The sequence below is a fragment of the Thamnophis sirtalis genome, unplaced genomic scaffold (assembly GCF_051295495.1).
Source record: "Thamnophis sirtalis isolate CommonGarterSnake01/CBP01778 unplaced genomic scaffold, rThaSir2_p1.2 scaffold_6, whole genome shotgun sequence".
Taxonomy (NCBI): domain Eukaryota; kingdom Metazoa; phylum Chordata; class Lepidosauria; order Squamata; family Natricidae; genus Thamnophis; species Thamnophis sirtalis.
The window spans coordinates 120,015,214-120,036,240 of NW_028261386.1; the positions used below are offsets into that span (position 1 = coordinate 120,015,214).

A 21,027-nucleotide genomic window follows, 5' to 3' on the forward strand; every position below is an offset into this window, starting at 1 on the left:
ATGCTGACTCTGTAAACAGCTTAGAGAGGGCTGAAAGCCCTATGAAGCGGTATATAAGTCTAACTGCTATTGCTATTGCTATTGCTGGAACAGCCAGGTTTTAGTGGCTTTATGAAGGCCGAGAGAGTGGGAAGGGTCTGGATCTCTGCGGGAAGATCATTCCACAGGGCTGGAGCAGCCACAGAGAAAGACCTCCCCCGAGTAGTCGCCAACCGGCATTGCCCGGTCGACGTTACCCGAAGGAGGCCCAATCTGTGAGATCTTATAGGTCGTTGGGAGGTATGTGGCAGGAGGCGGCCCCGTAGGTACCCAGGTCCCAAGCCATGTATGAATTATCTGCAAGCCCAGCCATTATGGCTTATTCAACAATCTTGGCATAATTTAATGTATTGTCACCCCTTCAAAATAGATGAGGTCAGGAAGCAAGAATCACTAGAAGTCTTGGAATGCCATTAGAGAATTGTAACAAAATCTCGAATGCCTACCAAAAGCACCTTCTCTGTAATGTGTAGCTAGAGAAGTAGTTGTGAGGGGAGTTTTTGGCAATACAAAGTTTTCCCAGAGAGGCTCTGGTTAAAAGACTACACCATCCCAAATAGGATGGGGCAGAGGTGAAGAGGTTCAGGGTAGCCACACTTAGCATCTCTCAGAATATATCTAGTAGTTTACAAGATTACAGCTTTAGTTTGGCAAGATTCTGTCCATAACTGTCTCATCCTACTAGAATAAACCCATCCTATTTGTGCCAGAAGAGTGGGCTTACTTTGCATCCCAAAACAGGGAATACTTTGTTGAAATGGACAATTTCAAACAGGAAGCCACTGAATAAACTGATCTATACAGGGAAGGTGCGAATAAACTTTTAGTCAATGAGTTTCTTGAACTGTAGGAGGACAATCAACTGGGGGATGTGTTAATCAATGAATGCAGATAATTTGTACTTTCAAGAGGTTTCTGTTGACTGGCTGTATCTTGAGCATTAATGGTACACTGCATCCCTTTATCATCAAAAGTTGCATATTTATTTCTTAACATTTGTGACCTGCCTAATCTCCAGGAGCTCAAGGTGATGTATATAGCACTTGCCTTTTCCAATTTTCCCTGTAGCAATCCTGCGAGGGGGTTGGACTAGGAGACTACAGCATGTATTTAGTCCCAAATTACTTTCCATGGCCAAAGATTTGAATCTGGGTGTTCCAGGTTTTTGTCCAACAGCTGTCCAACAGCTGAATTGGCTCCCATTTATGTTGTCTCATCATGGTCAACATGGTACTTTCCATGGTACTTGATTCTTCTATTTGCATATATATACATACATATATGTTGTGGCCCGGCAGGAGCCGTTGGAGCTGCCACCAGACTCCGACAGCGAGGGGCCTTATGAGTCAGCCCTGGTGGATGTGGAGGACCCTGGACAGGGTTCCGACTCCGAGCAGGGCGCAGAGAGACTGGTTGGCCACCAAGTGGCGCCTGAGCCTTGGATCAGTGGGGAGGGGACAAGAGAGAGTGATCCAGAAACCACCTGTGAGTTGTTCCGGGATGCACGCCGTCGAAGGGCTACTCAGCATCAAGAACAACTATGTAATTACAGGAGATAATTACGCTCAGCTGATGCTCGTTAAGCTCCTCTCCAGATTATAAAGGAGACTGCTTGTGCCACGCCCTTCTTGCAGAAGTCAACTTAGGGACTAACGAGAAACAAACTTGGCAGGCTGGATGGCTGCCAGAGTTTGTTTGCATTGCTGCCAAGGTTTGTAGGACTTGCTGCCAAAGTGCTTATCTGTCTGTTGATTTGGCTTTCAGCCACTGAGAGTCTGGACTTATTAAAAAACATTCTCAGTTACGCTTGTCTCAGCTTTCGTTACTGGACGGAGGAGTGGGGTCAGAACACATATCCATAAATAGGAATTTAATGTGAAAATTAAGGGAAAAATAATGACAGGACACAGTAAATGATGTTTTATATTCCCCCAAAGCCACTAGTCTAATGCTTGGAACTAAAAATGTATGGCACACATACAGAATTTTAATCTAATTGTCTAATTGTCAAAATCTTGTTCTAGGGTTCTTTGCAGCCTGCTGGATTCCGTGTGTTTCACTCCGAAACACAGTTATCTCAAAACAAGGGATTTTGCATCATTGTTCGAAATATTATGAGTACAAAATAAGTTTAGGAGGAATGGAGGCTCCGGTATAACGATTTTAACTAAATTAACATTTCAAATAATTCTCTGCCTCAGTGGAGAAACTGTGAAGTTCATCTGCCATTCTGTACTCCAGCTTGCATGCTGGAGAAGCAGGCATGTTTCTGCAATCATCAGCTCTTTGCCTTGCTGAAAAAAAGTGTGAACCAAATGTGAGTTTTTTGGAAACACATGGGCACGCTGCCAAGGTACTAATGAAAGCTCATTCCAAGAAGAGTTGTCAGTCTTTTTATTGTACTGTGTTTCAGTCATCCACCTCCAGAAAGGCTACAGCTCATTTAGTTTCAACTCTGCTGTTGGTCTTTGCAGGGGGAAAAAAAGTCAGTTCTGTCACTTGCATGATGAAGCTTCTTCTGGAATGTTTTAACACTCACCCAAACCTTTGGCTAAAACATCTTAATGTTTTATCCATACATCCCCTGTTTATTAACCCCAACTCTTAATGGTTTTCTTTGTGCAATATCCATATTTAATGTAGCAGGTTTTTTAAAAATATCATATTAATAAGCAAAAACTAAAAGTTAGGTCTATATAACTAAATGAATTAAAATATGGTTGGCTAATTTGTGGATCAATGTGTTGTACAAACACAGCTCTATCAAGGAAAGAACTGTTGAATTCCAGCTGTATTTGTACTGCTTAAATTTTCATAGAATGTGGAGAGGAATGGAACAAATAAACCATGTTAGAAGTAGGAAATGTAGGCTAACTTTCCTTGTTTTATCCCAGATAGTGATTTCCCCACAGTTGGTATTCTGTTTGGTTTTCAGCAGCAACTTACTTACAGTCTGTAATTTTTTTGCAAATTCAAATTTCTTACAATATTAGACAACTCTAGGATTAAATTTAATTATTTTTAGTTCATAAAGGGATACGTTCACAGGCCATCTCCGTCTCTCCAACAATAATTGCCATTGATCAATTAAATCCCCAAATAATATTAACGCAACAAGGCTTAAATGAATGCTGCCAGCATTTCTTTAAAAATTGTTTATTGAACAGAACACACACAAAAAAAGAAATTGTACATATTGGTATATATACAGTATGTGGTATGTGTGTGCATTTCTTGTTCGTTTATAGAATTTTACACAATTGTTTCAACAGAGGATGACAACATTTCATTATAATTGTTCATTCAAAAGTCTACTATTGTTAATTCATAAGCAACAACTAATATCAGTTCATCGAGTAATTGGGATCATACATTTATCTTTCTAATACTGAAGAACAATATATTGACAACAAGAATGGTGTAGAAATTGGATCCATTTCCATTTTCCAGCCACTAGTTTCCATGTAGGTATAGACATCTGAACTTAAAACCTGATCAAAATTATTAATGTACATAATGATTTCCTGTGGTAAGTTCAACAAGAACAGACATGCCATAGTTTGCAAAATAAAACAAGTATACAGACAGACCATATATAAACACACACACACACACACACACACAGAGTGTATTACATGCTCAAGACTATGTATTATATTGTAGGAAATATCTTGTTTCTGATTTGATACTGTTGTTGCTGCTGGAAGTGATACCTCAGATTCCTTTCAGGGGAATCTTTGTGAAATAAAATCTGTGACTCATGTCACAAATCAATATAATTATTTGGGAATCAAAATTCTAATGTTTAGCAAAATAATATGGTGCCAACAAAAATATGCAAAAACATCAGTGATGTTGTTTAATGATTTGGAGGAGTTAAGACTCGCAAGCCATCTGCTAATAGGAAATTAACTAACCATTTAACTGATCAATTACCAGCTGCAACTGCACATCCAGGAGCATCTTGTGTGTGTAATGATGATACATCCTTTACAGCATGTAGGGTTTTTTAAAAAAACATTTTTTTAAAAAAACCAAATATTTATTTTAAAATAATGTCATACAACAAAGCTCTACGTCACCACCATCATCAACAAAAAGGACAGTGATTATACAACACGAAATACAATTGTAGTGAATAAAACATAACAAGAAATCTCAAATTAACAGGAAAAAGACCTATGCAATAAGCTCAAATAACTACATAGTTAATTCAATAATTAAGGTGATATGTAAATATAGACCACTTAGCAGCCTGTCTAGATTGCTTAGACTTTTCAAAAATAGGTAATACATTCATATTCCTAATCCATTTCTTAAAATCAAGAGAATAACTTTCTTTCCAATTACATAAAACTATCCTAATGTCCATCTCTTTTTTGGAGGGGTGTCCCGTAAACCCCCCAAAAATATTTTCTGATGAATTAATTCCATTAATTCATACCCTCTGCTAAGAGGTATATTTAAATTTTTTAACACTTCAAGCCACTGTTTTTCCAAAACAGGGTATTCCAATTTGTCATTCCTCAATTCAAATATATAACTAAAATTGACTTTTATTTCTCATTTTAATACCTCTTTTAAAGAAGCTAAGATTTCAGGAACCATGGAAGGTGATTTAGATTTACGGTAGATCAAGATTTAGGATACATGTCAAAGGTGTTAAATCCATGCTTTCCAACAGGTCCAGCAAGCAGAATCATCATAATAAATCGTATTATAAAAAATAAAAATAAACTATAGGTGATATTATTACAGTATCATTAATCCAAAACTAATCCTTGTTTTGTCCAGCAAGCTCTGTAAACATTTGGTCTGCTTCTCAATATAAAATTACGATAAGACATGTTTAAAAATATCCTAGTTTATCTTTTTCATTTCACTGCTGTTACACAGTGGAATCTCAATTTATAACACATGGATACAAAAAAAATTGCATTCAAGAGACTTAATTCTATGGTGAATCATGTCATTTACATAATGACATAATTCATCCAAGTGATGTAAAATTGCCATGATGCCTTCTTCCCTCTCTTCAATAAGTCCCTTAAAATGAGGTTTCATTATGCTTATTTTCAGATGATTTTAGGTATCACATCATGTGTTCAAGCAGCAGATGCTGGTGGGCAAGAAATCAAGGCAAAACGTGGGAAGACAAAGCCCTGTGTATTATAAGCTTAGACAAAACAATCGGAAATGCCCTGCTGCATTTGAACTGTTGTGAAAGATATCTTCCTACCCATGGTGTTGAAGGTAGAGTCATCTGTAACTTCCAGCAAATCTCTATTCATGGAAAGAATGATGAGACATCAACTTGCTGTTCCACTCAAGTAAAATCTCTTGGACTAGCTATGTGCAAATCGCTTATAATGTATTTAAACATTTCTTCCATGCAACAGGCACCACTATATCAAGGAATGGTGCAGCCAGGGTCCAAATGGTGTCAGAGACATTTGTAGTTTGGTATAAATAAATATATTTTACATTTATATTTACAGCAGACAAGGTAGTCAGGAACACAGGAACATTATAAGATAGGCCTCTGCGCTGCCTGTTTTGGGCTGGCAGAGTGCTGGGGGGGGGGGAGAGATTTCCAGACTGGACTGTCGGGCTGGATTTAAGCACCCCATGGACCGGATCCAGCCTGCGGGCCTTGAGTTTGACACCTCAGGTATAGGGTCTCCTGTCTAGAGCAGCGGGTTGGACTGGATTACCTCCAAAGTCCCTTCCAACTTTATTATCATTAAATCAGACAGCATACTGAGTGCCCAGAAGAAACAAGGTGGGGGAAAAGGAAACTCCCACTTTATATCCACAGCAACCAATCATAGCCTAGATAGCCTCATGCAGGAGCCAGCTCTCTCCAATCGGTCAACTACAATGGTGTAATCTGGGCCAGAGGTGGGTTCCTACCATTTCGTACCTATTCGGTAGAACCGGTTCATCAAATCTACCGAATCGGTTAGAAGAGGTTCCACCAGTGGACCCGGAAAGCAGGCCACACCTACAGAAGAGGTTCCAAAATGTTTTGAAACCCACCACTGGTCCTTGGATATGATTATTCTACACTATCATGCTCATATTTATAAAACTCAGTGCCTCTGTGAAAGGTAAGGATGACTACTGCGTTTGTGGTGCAATCAGAACATTGCGTGTGTTGAAGTTGTTTTAACGCAAACCAAAGATGCCTTTTAAAAAACAAGTTTACATCCTATTCTTATGCATGCCAGTGCTGTGTGTGAGGTAATTTAAGGTGGTTCTGACAAGTGTCGTCGGCATCTTCATATCCGATCACATGGGCGGCAAGCCACTCCCATCCAGTCACATGGGTGACAAGCCACTCCCACAAAGTAGGCCACACCCACAGAGTAGGTTCGAACAATTTTTGAAACCCACCACTGAATCTGGCCCACTGTACACTTTGCTAGCTACTAAATTTAATTATCCTACTAAATTTAATATCCTAATACACTAACTCTAAACCTCTCCCTTTTTACGAGGGAACTGAATTTTCTTCAAACTATTACAAATAATTGTGATTTAGCTTCCCTGGATTTGAGTGCTAATTGACTGGCCAAGTAAACATTCAAGCATGGAGCTTCCTATGTTTTAATCACACTAACTTTATAATTGAATAACTTGTCTGTATCCAATTCAAAAGATTTATATGTACCCGGACTTCTTTAAAATCTCTACCTATTCATACTAGGACTCTGTTTTCTCAACTCAACTTATGGCGCAATATGATAGATACTAAGCAAAGGAATGTCCTCTGTCTGCATAAGCCACTTTACTCAGCTTATCTTTAGTCAACATGCTGAAGCCAGATTTGTACCTTCTAGAAATCTTCCTAGCAATATAAATAGGGAATCCATGGGTGAGTTTTTAGAAAGTTCATTTTATAATTTGGATCTGTTTTTTGTCTCGGGGGAAAAATAATTTTCTCCCTTTTGTTTTGAATGGGAATTGCTTCTCAACCTAAGCTGACAGTGAAAGGACGATGAGGGAGCACTGAAACGAAAAACTTCAAGGGTACAGATTTCCACAAAAGAAGATTTGCTCTGTTTACAGAATAAAGATCAGGCTATTGTCCTCTTACCCTCCTGTCTCCTCTGTAAGTGTCAACCTAGAAGTCTCCACATATTTTAATTACAGTACAGAAATCTTGAAAAATGGTGCCCTGTAGTCAAAACTCAAGCAGAATGCAGGAATAAAAGTCTTGAACCAAAGATAAGCTTAGTAATATTAAAACTCTAAAGAGATGATGAAGTACCAGTGAACTATCATCTTCCCTCCCTCTAAGGTTCCACCACAAAACCACGTTCGACTAAAGCGCGCTCAACGAAACCGCGTACCTGACGTCATCACAGCGCGACGAAAAAAGCACGCTGTGAACGCTAAAGCTAAAATTAACCCCTAAACCTAAACCTAACCCCCCTAAACCTAACCCTAACCCTAACCCTTAACCTAACCCTAAACCTAACCCTTAACCTAACGCTAAATCTAAACCTAACCCTTAACCTAACCCTAACCCTAACCCTTAACCTAACCCTAAACTTAACCCTAACCCTTAACCTAACCCTAACCCTTACCTTAACTTGAATCGGCTTGCTTTCAAAGCGCTTTTTAAAGCACCCTTTTTTCTCCGTGGTCGCTGTTGTCACGCTGCTGATGACGTCAGCGACGCGGTTTAATCGGGCGCGCTTTAGTGGACTGCGGTTTTTTTGTGCCACGCCCTCTAATACAGAGGTGGTATTTAGCTGATTCTCTCCGGTTCAGGCGAACCGGTAGTAATGGCTGCGGAAGGCTCCCCCCCCCCAATGTAATGCGCAACCTTTTGCACATGCAAACCGGTAGGGAAGGTAAGTGAATCCCATCACTGCTCTAATAGTACTGAAGATCTGGTGTAAAGAAGGCAGCTTTGGGTTTCATAGCAAACTAAGGCCCCCTGCTTCTTGGAAAAATCAACAAGACGCAAGGAAGATTAGCTTGGCCTCTGATAATAATTGAACTGCTTCCTCTAGAACAGAAGTGGAGAACTAAGGCCCCTTTATGACTTGTGGACTTCAACTCCCAGAATTCCTGAGCCAGCCATATTGACTCAAGAATTCTGGGAGTTGAAGTCCACAGGTCATAAAAGGGCCATAGTTCCCCATGACCCGTCAAAACCACGCTCGACTAAGCCGCGCCCGATTAAACCATGTCGCTGACGTCATCAACAGGGTGACAACAGCCAGCGTGGAGAAAGAAGGGCGCTTTAAATAGCGCTTTGAAAGCAAGCCGATTCAACTTAAGGTAAGGGTTAAGTTTAGGGTTAAGTTTAGGGTTAGGTTTAGGGTTAGGTTTAGGGTTAGGTTAAGGTTTAGGGTTAGGTTAAGGGTTAGGGTTAGGGTTAGGGTTAGGGTTAGGTTAAGGGTTAGGGTTAGGTTTAGGGTTAGGTTAAGGGTTAGGATTAGGATTAGGTTTAGGGTTAGGGTTAGGTTTAGGATTAGGTTTAGGGGGGTTAGGTTTAGGTTTAGGGGTTAATTTTAGGTTTAGGGTTTACAGCATGCTTCTGTCTCCACGCTGTTGTCGCCCTTTTGATGACGTCAGTGACGCGGTTTAGTCGGACGCGGTTTAGTCGAGCGCGGTTTTGTGGTGGAACCATAGTTCCCTACCCCTGCTCTAGAGAAACTGCTTTCTATTTCTTGCTAGAAAGTACTGGCCTTCTAATACCAGTTGCTAAAGGAAAGCACTTAGTGGCCTTTGCCACCTGAAAAGAGACCAAAGGATTACTAGGAGCTTCTATCTCCTATTCTTCAGAAGACTAGAAGCCAGTGACGTGCGGTGAAGTTTATGGCTGGTGAGGCAGTCCTCTCCCCCGACATCCCATTGTCTAAAGCGCTTTCTTTCTCTCGCCCGCCTGAGCTCTGCCCCGGACCCAGAGAAAGAAAGCTGGTGGGATGCCCTCCCTGCCTCTCCTCCCCCCTTCCCTCTCTTCCCTCTCAAACAAACTCTCTCTCAAATTGAGAGTTGGTTTGAGTAAAGAAACAAACACACGCACGCACACACACACACACACACACACACAAATTACTTACAATTACTTTCAAATTACATTAATTTTGAATTCCTCCCCCTCTCTCCGACCCACATACCTTTTCCAGCTGTTTCACAGAGGATTTCAACTCTGCTCTTGCCTGCCATGATGAAAATGTAAAAATGTAAAAGGAAAAAGGCAAGAGCTGCTGAGGTCAGGCTGGATTAGCTGCTGCCAGAGCCTCCAATAGATGACTCTGCTTAACTGTTTAAAAAAGCCTCTAAAAAAAACCGCCCTCTACAGGAGGAGGCAAGAGAACCACGTGCCTCATCTACATAAGGAATTTTTTGGCTTTTAACCCTTGCTTAACTCTGCTCGAGTGATCATAAAGCCAGACTAAATGAGGCACATGGTTCTCCTGCCTCCTCCTGTAGAGGGCATTTTTAGAGGCTTTTTTAAACAGTTAAGCACTAAGCAGAGTCATCCACTGTGACTCTGGCAGCAACTGGCTCAGCCTTTTCCCTTTTACATTTTTTTTTCTTTTCATGATGACAGTGGTGAGGCTCTGCCTCCCCTGACTGCACGTCACTGCTAGAAGCCAAGATTTCAACAGGATGTCAAAAGGGCATTTTTATAGCGTGGTTGATCTTGCACATTTGACAATACTGTCACCAAAAGGAAATAAGCAGTTCTTATATTGCCTCTCTAAGAATAGTAGAAATGATTTTTACAAGTGGGTTGCTACGGAGGGATTTTAATTAATGTACACTTTCCTCTTTTGTGTTTAAACTTTGAGATGCTGGGAGGAAAATGAGTCATCGAAATCAAGAATTTAGAAAGAACGCTGGCAATGAAGCGATGGTACTTGGAAGTTCTAAAGAAATTATGAGTAATGGAAGCTCGAAAATGCTACAGTCATTTCACCCAGTTCAGATATAGACACTCCTGTTATTGAGGGGAAAGGGACTAGATGTGCATATTTTTGCATCCATGTAGAAGACAGAATAAAAATCCGGAAAAATATCTAGTAAATTAACGTATCTTGATTGACACACTGATATTCCTTTCTTGTTAGCAAGTAACAAAAAGTTGAAAGCATATTTCAGATATGGATTTCAATCTATAAAGATAAAACGCTATGCTTATCACTCACATCAATCCATAGTGGAATCTGAATGAAGTTGGAAACTGACTACTTTAGTCTAAACCACGACTATGAGACACATTCTAAGGTTTAAATTATCCTAAAGTTTCCTGCAGTTTCTAAATCAGGGTTTCTCAACTTTATCAAGTTTTAAGATCTGTGGACTTCAGCTCCCAGAATTCCACAGAATACTGGTTAGGGAATTATGAAACCCGAAGTCCATGTATCTTAAAATTGCTAAGGTTGAGAAAAACTATTCTAAATAAATGGTAGTCTGGATGCCCCTACATAAGGACAGTAGTCAAAGAAGCATCGCTGGGGAAATAAAAAAGGAAGTAACAAAGCCAAGCTTTTCCATGATTTAGGGGTTTAGGATTGTCTTTGCTTTTTGTTTCTCTGTTACTTCTGGTACAGATTTTGTGCAGCTTTCAACGAGAAATAATGGACAATCTTGCTGTGAATGTTTGGGTATGATGAAAGAAATGTCCTTCTAGGTTCGGCTCCAAGTGGGGGAAAAACAATGGAGACATTGAGGCTGCTTGGAAAGATGGTTTATTGTGGACAGGACCACATGGCTTGAGTCTGGAACAGAAATGGTGATCACATGCTTCAATGTTGGTGGAGAAGAAGAGAAAGGCTGAAGGAGGGGCTTGCTAGGCTTTTTATAACCTGTTCAGTCCCACCTCTCTGTTTCCTGTTCCTGTGTAAGAAATGTATTCTGATTGGTTGTCAGACTCCCATGGGGCCATGCAGGGGCAACTCTCTGGGCTGTTTTTTAAATCCAGGTTTGGTTGAGTTCTCAGATGCCATGTGGTCAGTTGGGGCCAATATTATCATGCTTTCCTGTAGCTGAAGTGGAGAAGTCTTTATTATGCAAAGTGGACTAGCTTGGCCTTCTTAATGGCCAATTAACAAAGTGGGGATGGGCAGGAAGCTACAGACAGCTATTCTGTCTTTTAAAACATGTTTCTTACTTTTCAATCCAGAGAAATATTCTGCCTTTTCAATATTTCCTAGGATATCTCATTTTTTTCTGGGAGAGGGCTGGGTGATAACTTCCTACAGGAATTATAGTAAAGAGAGGAATCCAAGGTTTTTGTAGTCAGAGGTGGGTTGCTCCCGGTTCGACTCAGTTTGGCTGAACCGGTAGTGGTATTTTTCCCTGGGTCGCGGAACCGGCAGCGACCCAGGCTTGTCACACACAAATATTTACAAGATAACAGGTACGTATAAACATATATTTATAAAATTATTTATTTTATTTTTTATTTGTTGGTTGGATTAAAAAGAGATATAAACAGACCTGGTTAGAGTCAGATGACCTGACAAAAGGCATCCGAATTTAATGACTTACATTTAAACACAATTATTTAAATCTTGAACAAAATTATTTTGTTAGTGACAGCAAAGATAACTGAGTTGGCCATAGTGCTTATAACTAAATGCTATCAACTGTAATAGGACAATACCTTTATTATGGAACAAAATGGGGTTAAAATCACAAGATCTCTCAAGAGGAATGAACCGAATGTCAACTGGAACAAGCAGAGACATTGCAGCTTTTTGCAGCATCTCCAAAACTGTTAATTGAGACTATCATTTACTGCATTCCATGAAAAAGCATTCAACTCACAAAGTTTATGCAACAATAAATTCGTTACCCAGTAAGGTACCTTTGGTACCAGAAGAATTCTATGAAAAGGCAGAGGAAATATTGGCAGCTCCATTGGAAGACAGGAGGAAGTTCTAGTTCCATTATTAATTTCTGTGGTGATGATGCAGAGCTACGTAGGACAGGAATATATGCAAAAATGAAACAAACCATAGCTTCTTTTTACTTTAGGCCTGCAAAGTCTGTAATTTAATGAGTTTAACTCCTCCATCAAGTGATGTATTGGAGGTAAACTGTATTGATTGATCTCTTACAACACTAATAATTATTATTAGCACCAGATTTATACTAAGATGTTCAAATATTTGCATATGTATATAATATATATAAAACCAGAAACTTTAACATATAAAGCAAGAAAACATTATATACATGCAAATTGCAAATAAAAGGGGGACACAGGACTAAATTACTATACCTAGTCTTATAATGGAAGGACTATAATGGTGCGCTGTTTTGCTGCCTATTCTCCCTTGAAAAATTATTCAAGAACTTACACCGTTTTCTTGAATTTCTTGATAGCCATGTGGAAGTTGTTTGCCTCTTCCATTTTTGTTTTAAATTCTCAGTTTAGCTTGCACCTTCCACTGAAATGCCCATCTGGCCTGATCCTGCTTAGCTTCAGAGTGCAGATAAGTCAGGTAGATACCGTTTGCTTATAAGCACCTACTTAGAAAAGTCATCTAACTTGTTTATTGGGTAAATCAATAAAAATGGTTCTGATTTACCATAATAATTTTATTTTGCCTAACATAAACTAAGTAATCTATTACTGCCTGTCCTCGCAGTATCTGAAATACATTTGACAGTAATGAAAACAGCAATTCCTCCTCGCAAACGATACGCAGTTTAAAATAGTCGTTTAGGACCCGAACTGTCTCACCACTATACCAAACGCACCGATGGTTCCTCTTAATAAAATAAGATTTAGAAGGGACCTCGGAGTCTTCTTGTCAACACCCCCCCCCCCCCCGTTCATGCAGGAGTCCCTATACCATTTCGGGCAAATGGTGGTCCAATCTTTTTTTTTAAGACAGAACCAATCCAATACGCGTTGAATGAGATGTCTGCAAGGAATAAATCCATCCGACCGATTTACTGAGAAAACAACATTTCATAGAGCACAGTGCAGGTTATTCACCCCAGCAACATTTTAAAACCAATATTGGTTTATACAACTGAAAACTATATAAAGATAGATTTGTAGCGATCCAAATTTATGACGACACAATCTTGGCTTTGGAAATAAATGAACAAAACGGGAGATTGCGACGTCGTAGTCTACTCGGCCTTAGGTAGTCTTCGTCTCCGTTTGGGGGAAATACAACTTTACGCAAAGCCGCCGGGAGGTTCGCAGATACTCGGAGCGGAGGCGCTCGGATCGACCTACCTACCTACCCGACGCGCCGCGGCTCTCCCGCTTCCAACCTCGGCGCGTTCCTTTGGGCAGCATCCGAGAGCTGCCCGCTGGCCAATCACGGGATCCCGCCTCGCCCCAGCGCGTCCTGCCTCTGCACGGCAAGGACTTCCCCTCCTTCGGTTCGATTCCCAAATCGGGGGCTGGGAGGGGAGAAACCGAATTGGGGAGCCAATCGCGAGCGAGAGCTGCACCTCTCCGTGCCCACCCACCCTCCCGCCCGCCCGCCTTTCCTGCTCGCCCATCGAAGCGGTGGGCGCTGAGCGGCGTCGCCAGGCGGAGGCCGCCCTTGCTTCAGCTGTCGCCCGGGGAGGGGTCAAGCCAGCGGCGAGGCTGCCCTGCCAGCTCTGGTGATCGCGGGCGGCGGGCACTTTCCCCGAAGGCTGCCAAGAGCGATCCGGGGCTAGCTGGTGCAGCGACGAGCACAACCCGCGCGGCTGCTTCTGCTTCTCCGCTTGGGCTTTCAGCCGCCCGCAGGAGGGAACACCATGCCGAAGAGAAAGGTAACGACGGAACCACATTCCCCCTTTCAGGTCGGGGAAGGAGAGAAAAATAAGCAACCCCCCCCCCCCGTCAGCTTTTTCGCCACCCGCTGATTGCTTTCCAAGTCAGGGGCTTGATTTCACTTTGGGAGGCCGCGGCGAGGTCTGTCTCTAACCCCCCCCTCTCCCTTAACCGCCTGTTGCAGTAACAGGGCGCCAGGGTCTCGCGTTTTGCAGTTTTAACGCGGCCGCATTTCCCTTCGTACTCTATGCGGTTGCAGCGGTGCGCACAGGCTTCGGGCCGCGCACGGAGAAGACCCGTCACCCGGAGGTCGGTGTCAGTCTCCGCAGGCCCTTCTCGTCCCCAGGAACGTCAAGCGCTCTTGGCTTCCACCCCCCGACACACACATGGCCCCCCGCTTTCACACACCACACACACACACACCCGGGGCAGGGCAGAGACTGCTGCTCGCCCTTCTTTGCAAAAAAAAAAAAAAAGTCCCCGCGACCAGCTCTGGGCGAAGTGCGTTGCCGGGGAGTGTGTGTGTGTGTGTGTGTGTTGGTGTGTGTTGGTGCGTTGCGCGCGTATTTACGAAAGGAACGCTCCGAGAGTTCGCTTTCCGTCCACCCACCCCCCCCCGCCTCGGGTGGGGGGAACTCTTAGCTCGGGCTCGCGCGCGCACCGGAGCTGGTATGTGTGTGTTGGGGTGTGTGTGTGTGTGTGTGTGCTGCTAAGGTAACCCGAGAGCGCGAGGGGGCGGAAAGTAAAGGCAGAGGCGAGCCATATTTAACTACCCCGCTCCCTTGCTTTCCTTGGTGGCAGCAGACCCGTATATCTGTGCCAACTCTCGGGTCTCTCAGGACCGGGCGGCTGATTAGGCTGGGCCTTGAACCGTTCTCAACTGAGACGGCGGAATCTGATGCCAAGGCAGCGCGGAAAGAGTTTCTAAAAGAGCCTCGGGGGCGCCCGAGGAAGGCATTGTGGGGAGGAGCTTTGCACCTTCGAGACGCGCAGGAACCGCTGCAACGGTTACTCCAGAGAGAGAGAGTTGTGCGAAGCCGTGGTGTCTTTCTTCCTCCTCACCGTTTCCTTTGCCTTTAACGGCTGCTGGATTTTTCAGCGACTTCTGCATTCTTGTCTCTCCTCCCGGCTTCCGAAAAATGGGGATTTCTACTCTCTTGGTCACATTTGACTGGGATAAAAAAAATGCCCTTTTTTTCTGGCTCTGGGTGTGTAAACTGAGAGGCAATCTGGATGTAAGTTCTAACTAGCACCCGAAGTTGAAGTCGTCAAGAGATTATTCAACCTCGTATTAGATTCTGAAAAGAATCAGAGGTGTTTTGTGACAGGGTTAACTTAAGTGACTCCCTCAAATGTACTCGGGGAGCAGTTGAGAAATGTGGGGTGAAGTGTACAAGATTGTAATTAAGTCCCACTGGATGGATCAGTCACTCCTGCAAAGTCCAACGTACCCCATGGAGGAGTTGTTGCCAGAAAAAAAATATTAGGAGGAAATTGTGTGTATGCTAGCAGAGTTCCTGGAGAAAAGACAGGATATGCATCTAAAAAAGATGGGAACCAGGGACTGTAACTGAAGGTTTATTCAGTTCAAATTTAGAGGAGCTTCCATAATCCCTTGTGCTGCAGCTGAGATTATACGTTCCTAAGGGTAAGGATTAGATGGGTTTTATAATCAGGGATATAAAACTTAGTGTCTTCCAAACCTTTGGGATTTTAATTCCCATCAGTCCCAGCCAACATGGCCAAAGATAAATGTTATACAAGACCTTGACTTCCTTAACTGTTCTTGGTATCCTCTGTGAAATGTACTGTAGTGCGCTGACTATAATGGAAAGAGGCTCCCTTTGTTTTGCCTCTTCAGAGAAAGTAAAAATAAATTTATACAGCTACTTATTTATGGATTTTTTAGTCTTTTAAGAAACTGGGCTGTCTAAAAATACCTAACTTGTACTACTAATTATTTTATCTACATAATGCTTTTCCTTTAATTTTATATTTACATATTCTCCACTACAATAATTAATACAACACAAAAATGTTGTCAGGCCACTGAAGAAACAGCAAAAGTATTTCATTTCTGCATGATTCTTATGGGAATATATTTGTGTACCATATTGGGTATAAAAGTGAAATAAGTGTCATTTTGACCAGTATTTTAAGCTTTCTTTAAATAAATACTACTTTTAAAAATGCTTATTGGACTTTAAAGAGTTGTAGAAGGAATTTTATCTTTTGTTTGAAAATAATATAGACAGTTTCCACATAATTACCATTGATTTTCCCTTTGGGGAATGAGTTACAATTTTGATTTGTTACTGGTTGTAAGTTCAAGTTAGTTGAAATATTTAATTATTTTAAGGCCTACAATCATGTGATGCGTATCTCTCCAAAATTAAATGGAGACTTACTTTTGGGTAGATCTGAGCAAAGATTTGGCTTTCGTTAAGATATACTTGCATTGGATTTAGTGAGGTTTTTTTGTATTATGATTCTTATTGTCTTTATTATTATTTATTTATTTTTATCCCTGATAATCTTGTTTGCTGCTCTCCTGTGCCAGAACCTCATTCATTCTGCATATGTATATAATGCCTCAGATATCATAGATGAGATACCATACCATAGAAAACTAGAAACAGGTCTTTGTTAGAACACGTTGGATATGAATAACTCAAGGATTGATGGATGGGTTTATTGGTTTAGAATTCTTATAAGAAATATTGATTCATTATATTCTGAATTAAGATTTAGACTTGGAACACAAATACTGCTCTCCTCCTGGAACAGCGGGAAGGGGGATGGCAACCTTATTGATACTCTTGGATTTCTCTTTTGTGTTGAACTCATTAATCACCAAAAAATTGATGTACTTGGAGAAGCTGCTGACTAAATATACCACTTTATGATCGTGATGATATTGGAAGACATAACTGAGAGAGACATACTTGATTCCTTGGAATTTTTGAAAATTTTCACTTGTTTCATGTATCTCTATGTAAGTTAAGCCACTGGACAGAGTCAGCGGGGTATTGATGATACTAACATGTACTTCTTACTGGATGTTTTGAGAATTGTGCAGATTTCCAAATTTATAGGATGTGGAAAAATAAATTTAAGCTGAACTTCGACATGATCAATTTACTTATGATTCTAGAAGTTGGATTCCAGGATTTGAGGGACATAGGTAGTTAAGAAATATGAAGAAGGAAAGGAGAAAGAGAAAGAAAGAAAGAAAGAAAGAAGTTCAGTATCAATTTTCTATTCTATTTCTAAGTTCAACTTCCATAGAACTTCAGAGGAAAGAACATTGCAGCTTGATTCTGATCTTTGTTGGTATAAACCAGGCATATCCAAAGTCTGGCCCGGGAGCCAATTGCGGCCCATTTTCAAATTTCGAGTGCCCTGCAGCTTCTTCTCCCCACCAGAGTTATTTATTTAGTCTTTCATAAAATAGTTCATTTGCCTTCAGCCCCACACATTTTCACCTTACCAAATCTGAACCTCCTTTCAAAAAGTTTGGACACCCCTGGTATAAACAATCACAGTATATGCACAACTTTTTCAAGGCCTTTATGCTGTACCAAGATCTAGTCTGCAACTTACTTCCTGACTTGTGGTTCCTTTACTGTTGATAGTTGATCCTAAAAGGCAGAGGTTATCCATCACTTCCATGTCAATTGTACAGTGGTTGCTGTACATATCTATTGTCTTTAGTTATCCTTTTTATATTTAACCCTAGTCTCATTTTACCCCTTTGCTCCTTGACTTTCATTATCAAAACTTGCAGATCATTTGTATTTTCAGCTAGCAGAGAAATATCATTAGCATAAGGCAGATTGTTGATGTTTCTTCCTCCAATTTTAAAATCACACCTATCTTTTTCCAATATATACATTCTAAATATGAAAGGCTATATCACTTTTTTTGTTAACCTGGAACCAATCTGTTTTATCTGTATTGTGGCTTCTACACCTCTGTATAGGGTTTCGTCTGAGGACAATGTATTCCTGTGAGATTTGGAAATACACTGCTTGATATTTTCAATATACTTATATTCTTTGGCTTTCTCAATTATCCAGTGTGCATTTTCCTTCCCATGTAGGGAGTTTAATATACATTGGATGATGTGCTGTTTTGCTAGAAGTGTGGTAATGTGTACATTTTGTTAAGCAATAGCACTTAGATATACTGCTTCACAGTGCTTTGTAGCACTCTCTAAGCGATTTACAGTCAGCATATTGCCCCCAGCAACCTGTTTCTCAGTTTACTGACCTTGGAAGGATGGAAGGCTGAGTCAACCTTGAGCCACTCAGAATCAAACTCCTGGAGTGAGCAGTGAGCTAGACATTTTGTTAAGTCTCTTTCTTTAGTAGTGTATTGGTAGGTATATTGATCTTTTCCAATCTGTTGGCCGGTGTGTATTTGCAGGCATAGTTTGGTGAGAAATTTTTATTTACTTCGGTTGCTTGTCATGTTTCTTTACATTTTTATAGCCTTCTGACTTGGCAGAGCCTGGGGTGCTTATCTAACCTCATTGTCAGTACAATATTCTTGTAAGTAATACTATTTTCTAAAATATTTTCAGTGTTGACATCTTGAAAGAATGTCAGTATGTTCCTTCCACCTTTCTTCTATCTTCTTTGAATCAGTTACTGTCCCTCTGATGATGTCCTTTAGCATACCTGTTCAAGGTTGGAATTTCCTTCTGAATTTAGAGATGTTTTAGAAAGACTTTGCTTGTTTTTCTGTGTCTCTTCCTATTGTCAATGTCTTTAAAGATGTTGTAATATTACTTCTTGTTTCTTCTGGCAGCTTTCTGAAATACTTGATTAAGTTCCTTCATGAGATGTTTGTCTTCTTGTCTTTAGTTTTACTTCTTTTCTTGGCAATTTTTATTCCAGAATGACAAGAGCAATCTCATATAAATTGGATGTATAAATATGTAAATTAATTGATACTGGAAGAGAGCAGTGTCAATTAAAAAAGATGTAATTATGAATAGGAGTGAAGTCTATGATGTTAAATTATGTTCTCAGGCAACATGTACAAAGTTTATGTCCTGCGGCATTTCTAGCTTTTCTACATGAACTCTTTCTTAATTCTAAGCACAAGAGAAAGCCTGTGATTCTTATGGGCCAAATAATATTGGCAGAGCTATAGAAGGCAAAATATAGGAGATTAGTTTCAGAAGTGCAGAGAGCATATATATCACAGATATCTAGGATGATACCATCTCCACATGAGAAATGCTTTGTTTTTTATAGTGTCTCCTTGTCAAAGATTTCTCTGCATGCAAATTATATAAGAATATCTTAGCCTAGCATTCATACTGTGATATTAACTTTGCATATTCAAGATAAAGTTCCAAATAGATATTGTGTTTTAGGAATATTATTAGATGCTGAATTCTATCTCTTCTCTGCTTTACTTCCTAGGCCCAAAGGCAAAGGTCAAATGCTTAAAGTTATATCTTTGTTTTTTCAGACATCTGTCAGCAAGTATCTTGCCCTCTCCTGAATCCTTTTTATCTTCATGTATATTTGTGCATTTAAATCTCTATAGGATTTTAAATCCCAGAAAATCAAGAGAATGTCCAGATAAGGCTCTGTATTGCACATATTCATTGTTCAAATATAGAGGGTGAGGTGAAGTTGGAGATAGTATTGAATTAGCATTGTGAGAAGAAAACCAAGGCCTTTCTTCAGTCATTCTTCCGTCTCTAATTCAAAATCACAAATTGAAATAGGCTTTAGAAAAAGACCAAAGTGCAATGGAAAATATCAGTGTAATAGGGTGAACATTCCTCCCTGTTGGACCCCAAATGGAGAGTTCTTTAAATTCTAACTTGAGTTCATCAAATTAAAAAAGGCAAAGTCAAGGTGTCAGTTGCCATCTTCAATACAATCATATTTCATAACACTTTTCTAACCATTCTCGGGCAGAAGGAAGTCCCAATTAGATGTAGTCCCAAGAAGAATATGTGTAGAATATTACAACTTTAGGCTATTAAGTTCTCATTAACAATTGTAAATGCTTTAGTATGATTGCATATTGATTGATGTGTAATAAAAGTATTGGCTCTGGAAATAATACAGAAAACATGTCATTTAATGCCTTTTAGTATGGCTATTGGAGAAGCATATGACTTTCAAAATAGCTTCCAAGCAAAATGTTTGGCTGAATCTTAAGGTTTTTGTAATGTCCCTATATATGGCTTAAATCTCCCTGCATAAAATAAGTAAAATTCATTTTGATTTATTGAAAGGATCTGATGCAATACATTTATCATACTTCTTATATGCTCTTGTTTAGATTTAGATATCTACCTGTCTCAAATTGGAATATTCATCCTGGATCCATGAGTATGCTCTTAAATTGAAAGAAGTCGCTTTCCACAGAATCTCATGAACAAAATAACTATTCCCTAAGTCTTACTTCAGTTAGTTACTGCAGTTGCAAGATAATCATGAAAGGATCAGAGCAAACGTGTATTTCATACCAAATACCCAATGAAAGGCAAATTGGGAGAAGAGAAAGTGCCATGAGATCACTAATAATTTCAAATGGGGATTAGGAGGAAAAGGACAATTTATGGAGAAATCTGATACCAATTCAGGAGTAGGTAACATAGTGACCACATCGCTCAGATCACATTTGGGAAAACTCAGGGAAAGTCTTTAACCGTGAATGTTTGTAAACAGAAATCTTTCACTCCTAGATGAAGTAAGGAAAGGTTGCTATTAAAAAAAAACTTCTAAATGGTAGCAATTTTTAATCTTAAATTATGATAGCGATTTTTTCCTCATAAATGATATAATGAGACATTCAAAAGTTCTGTCATATGTTCTATTTAGTGGTAAACTCCAAGAATTAGGAATTTGTGGAATCTTCCAAGGGACCTCAATTTCAATAACTGAATTTAGAATGGATATAATTGAAATATAGAAAAAAGCCTTGCTGGATTAAACTATTCCATCAAACTATTGTTCTGTTTCTAATTGGATGCTTCCAATAAACCAACAGGAAAAATATGGAGGCAATAACTATTTCTATTGTTGAATTATATTTCTCCAATTCTGTACATCACATTGTCAGAATTATTATTCATGGAGCATAATTGTTGCCTTTGAGCTAGGAATTAAATATTTCCAGAAAAATTAGAGAATGGTAGCATTATGTGTTATATTTTCTCTTCTGCCATGTTTATCTTGTTATTAGAAAAATACTGATAT

The 21,027-nt window shown here is 40.1% G+C and overlaps 1 protein-coding gene across 6 annotated transcripts in view; it reads left to right on the plus strand.

Annotated features, from left to right (window-relative positions):
* The first annotated feature begins 13,440 nt into the window (after positions 1 to 13,440).
* HMGN3 (high mobility group nucleosomal binding domain 3) overlaps positions 13,441 to 21,027 on the plus strand; it is a 35,618-nt gene continuing 28,031 nt past the window's right edge. Inside the window, exon 1 of one of the 6 annotated variants that reach the window (XM_087718829.1) lies at positions 13,441 to 13,794. In XM_087718829.1, coding sequence (XP_087574955.1) covers positions 13,780 to 13,794 — 15 coding nt within the window. In that variant the 5' untranslated portion in view covers positions 13,441 to 13,779. The remainder of the gene's footprint in view (positions 13,795 to 21,027) is intronic. The other 5 variants (XM_087718830.1, XM_087718831.1, XM_087718833.1 and 2 more) reach the window with 5 other exon arrangements.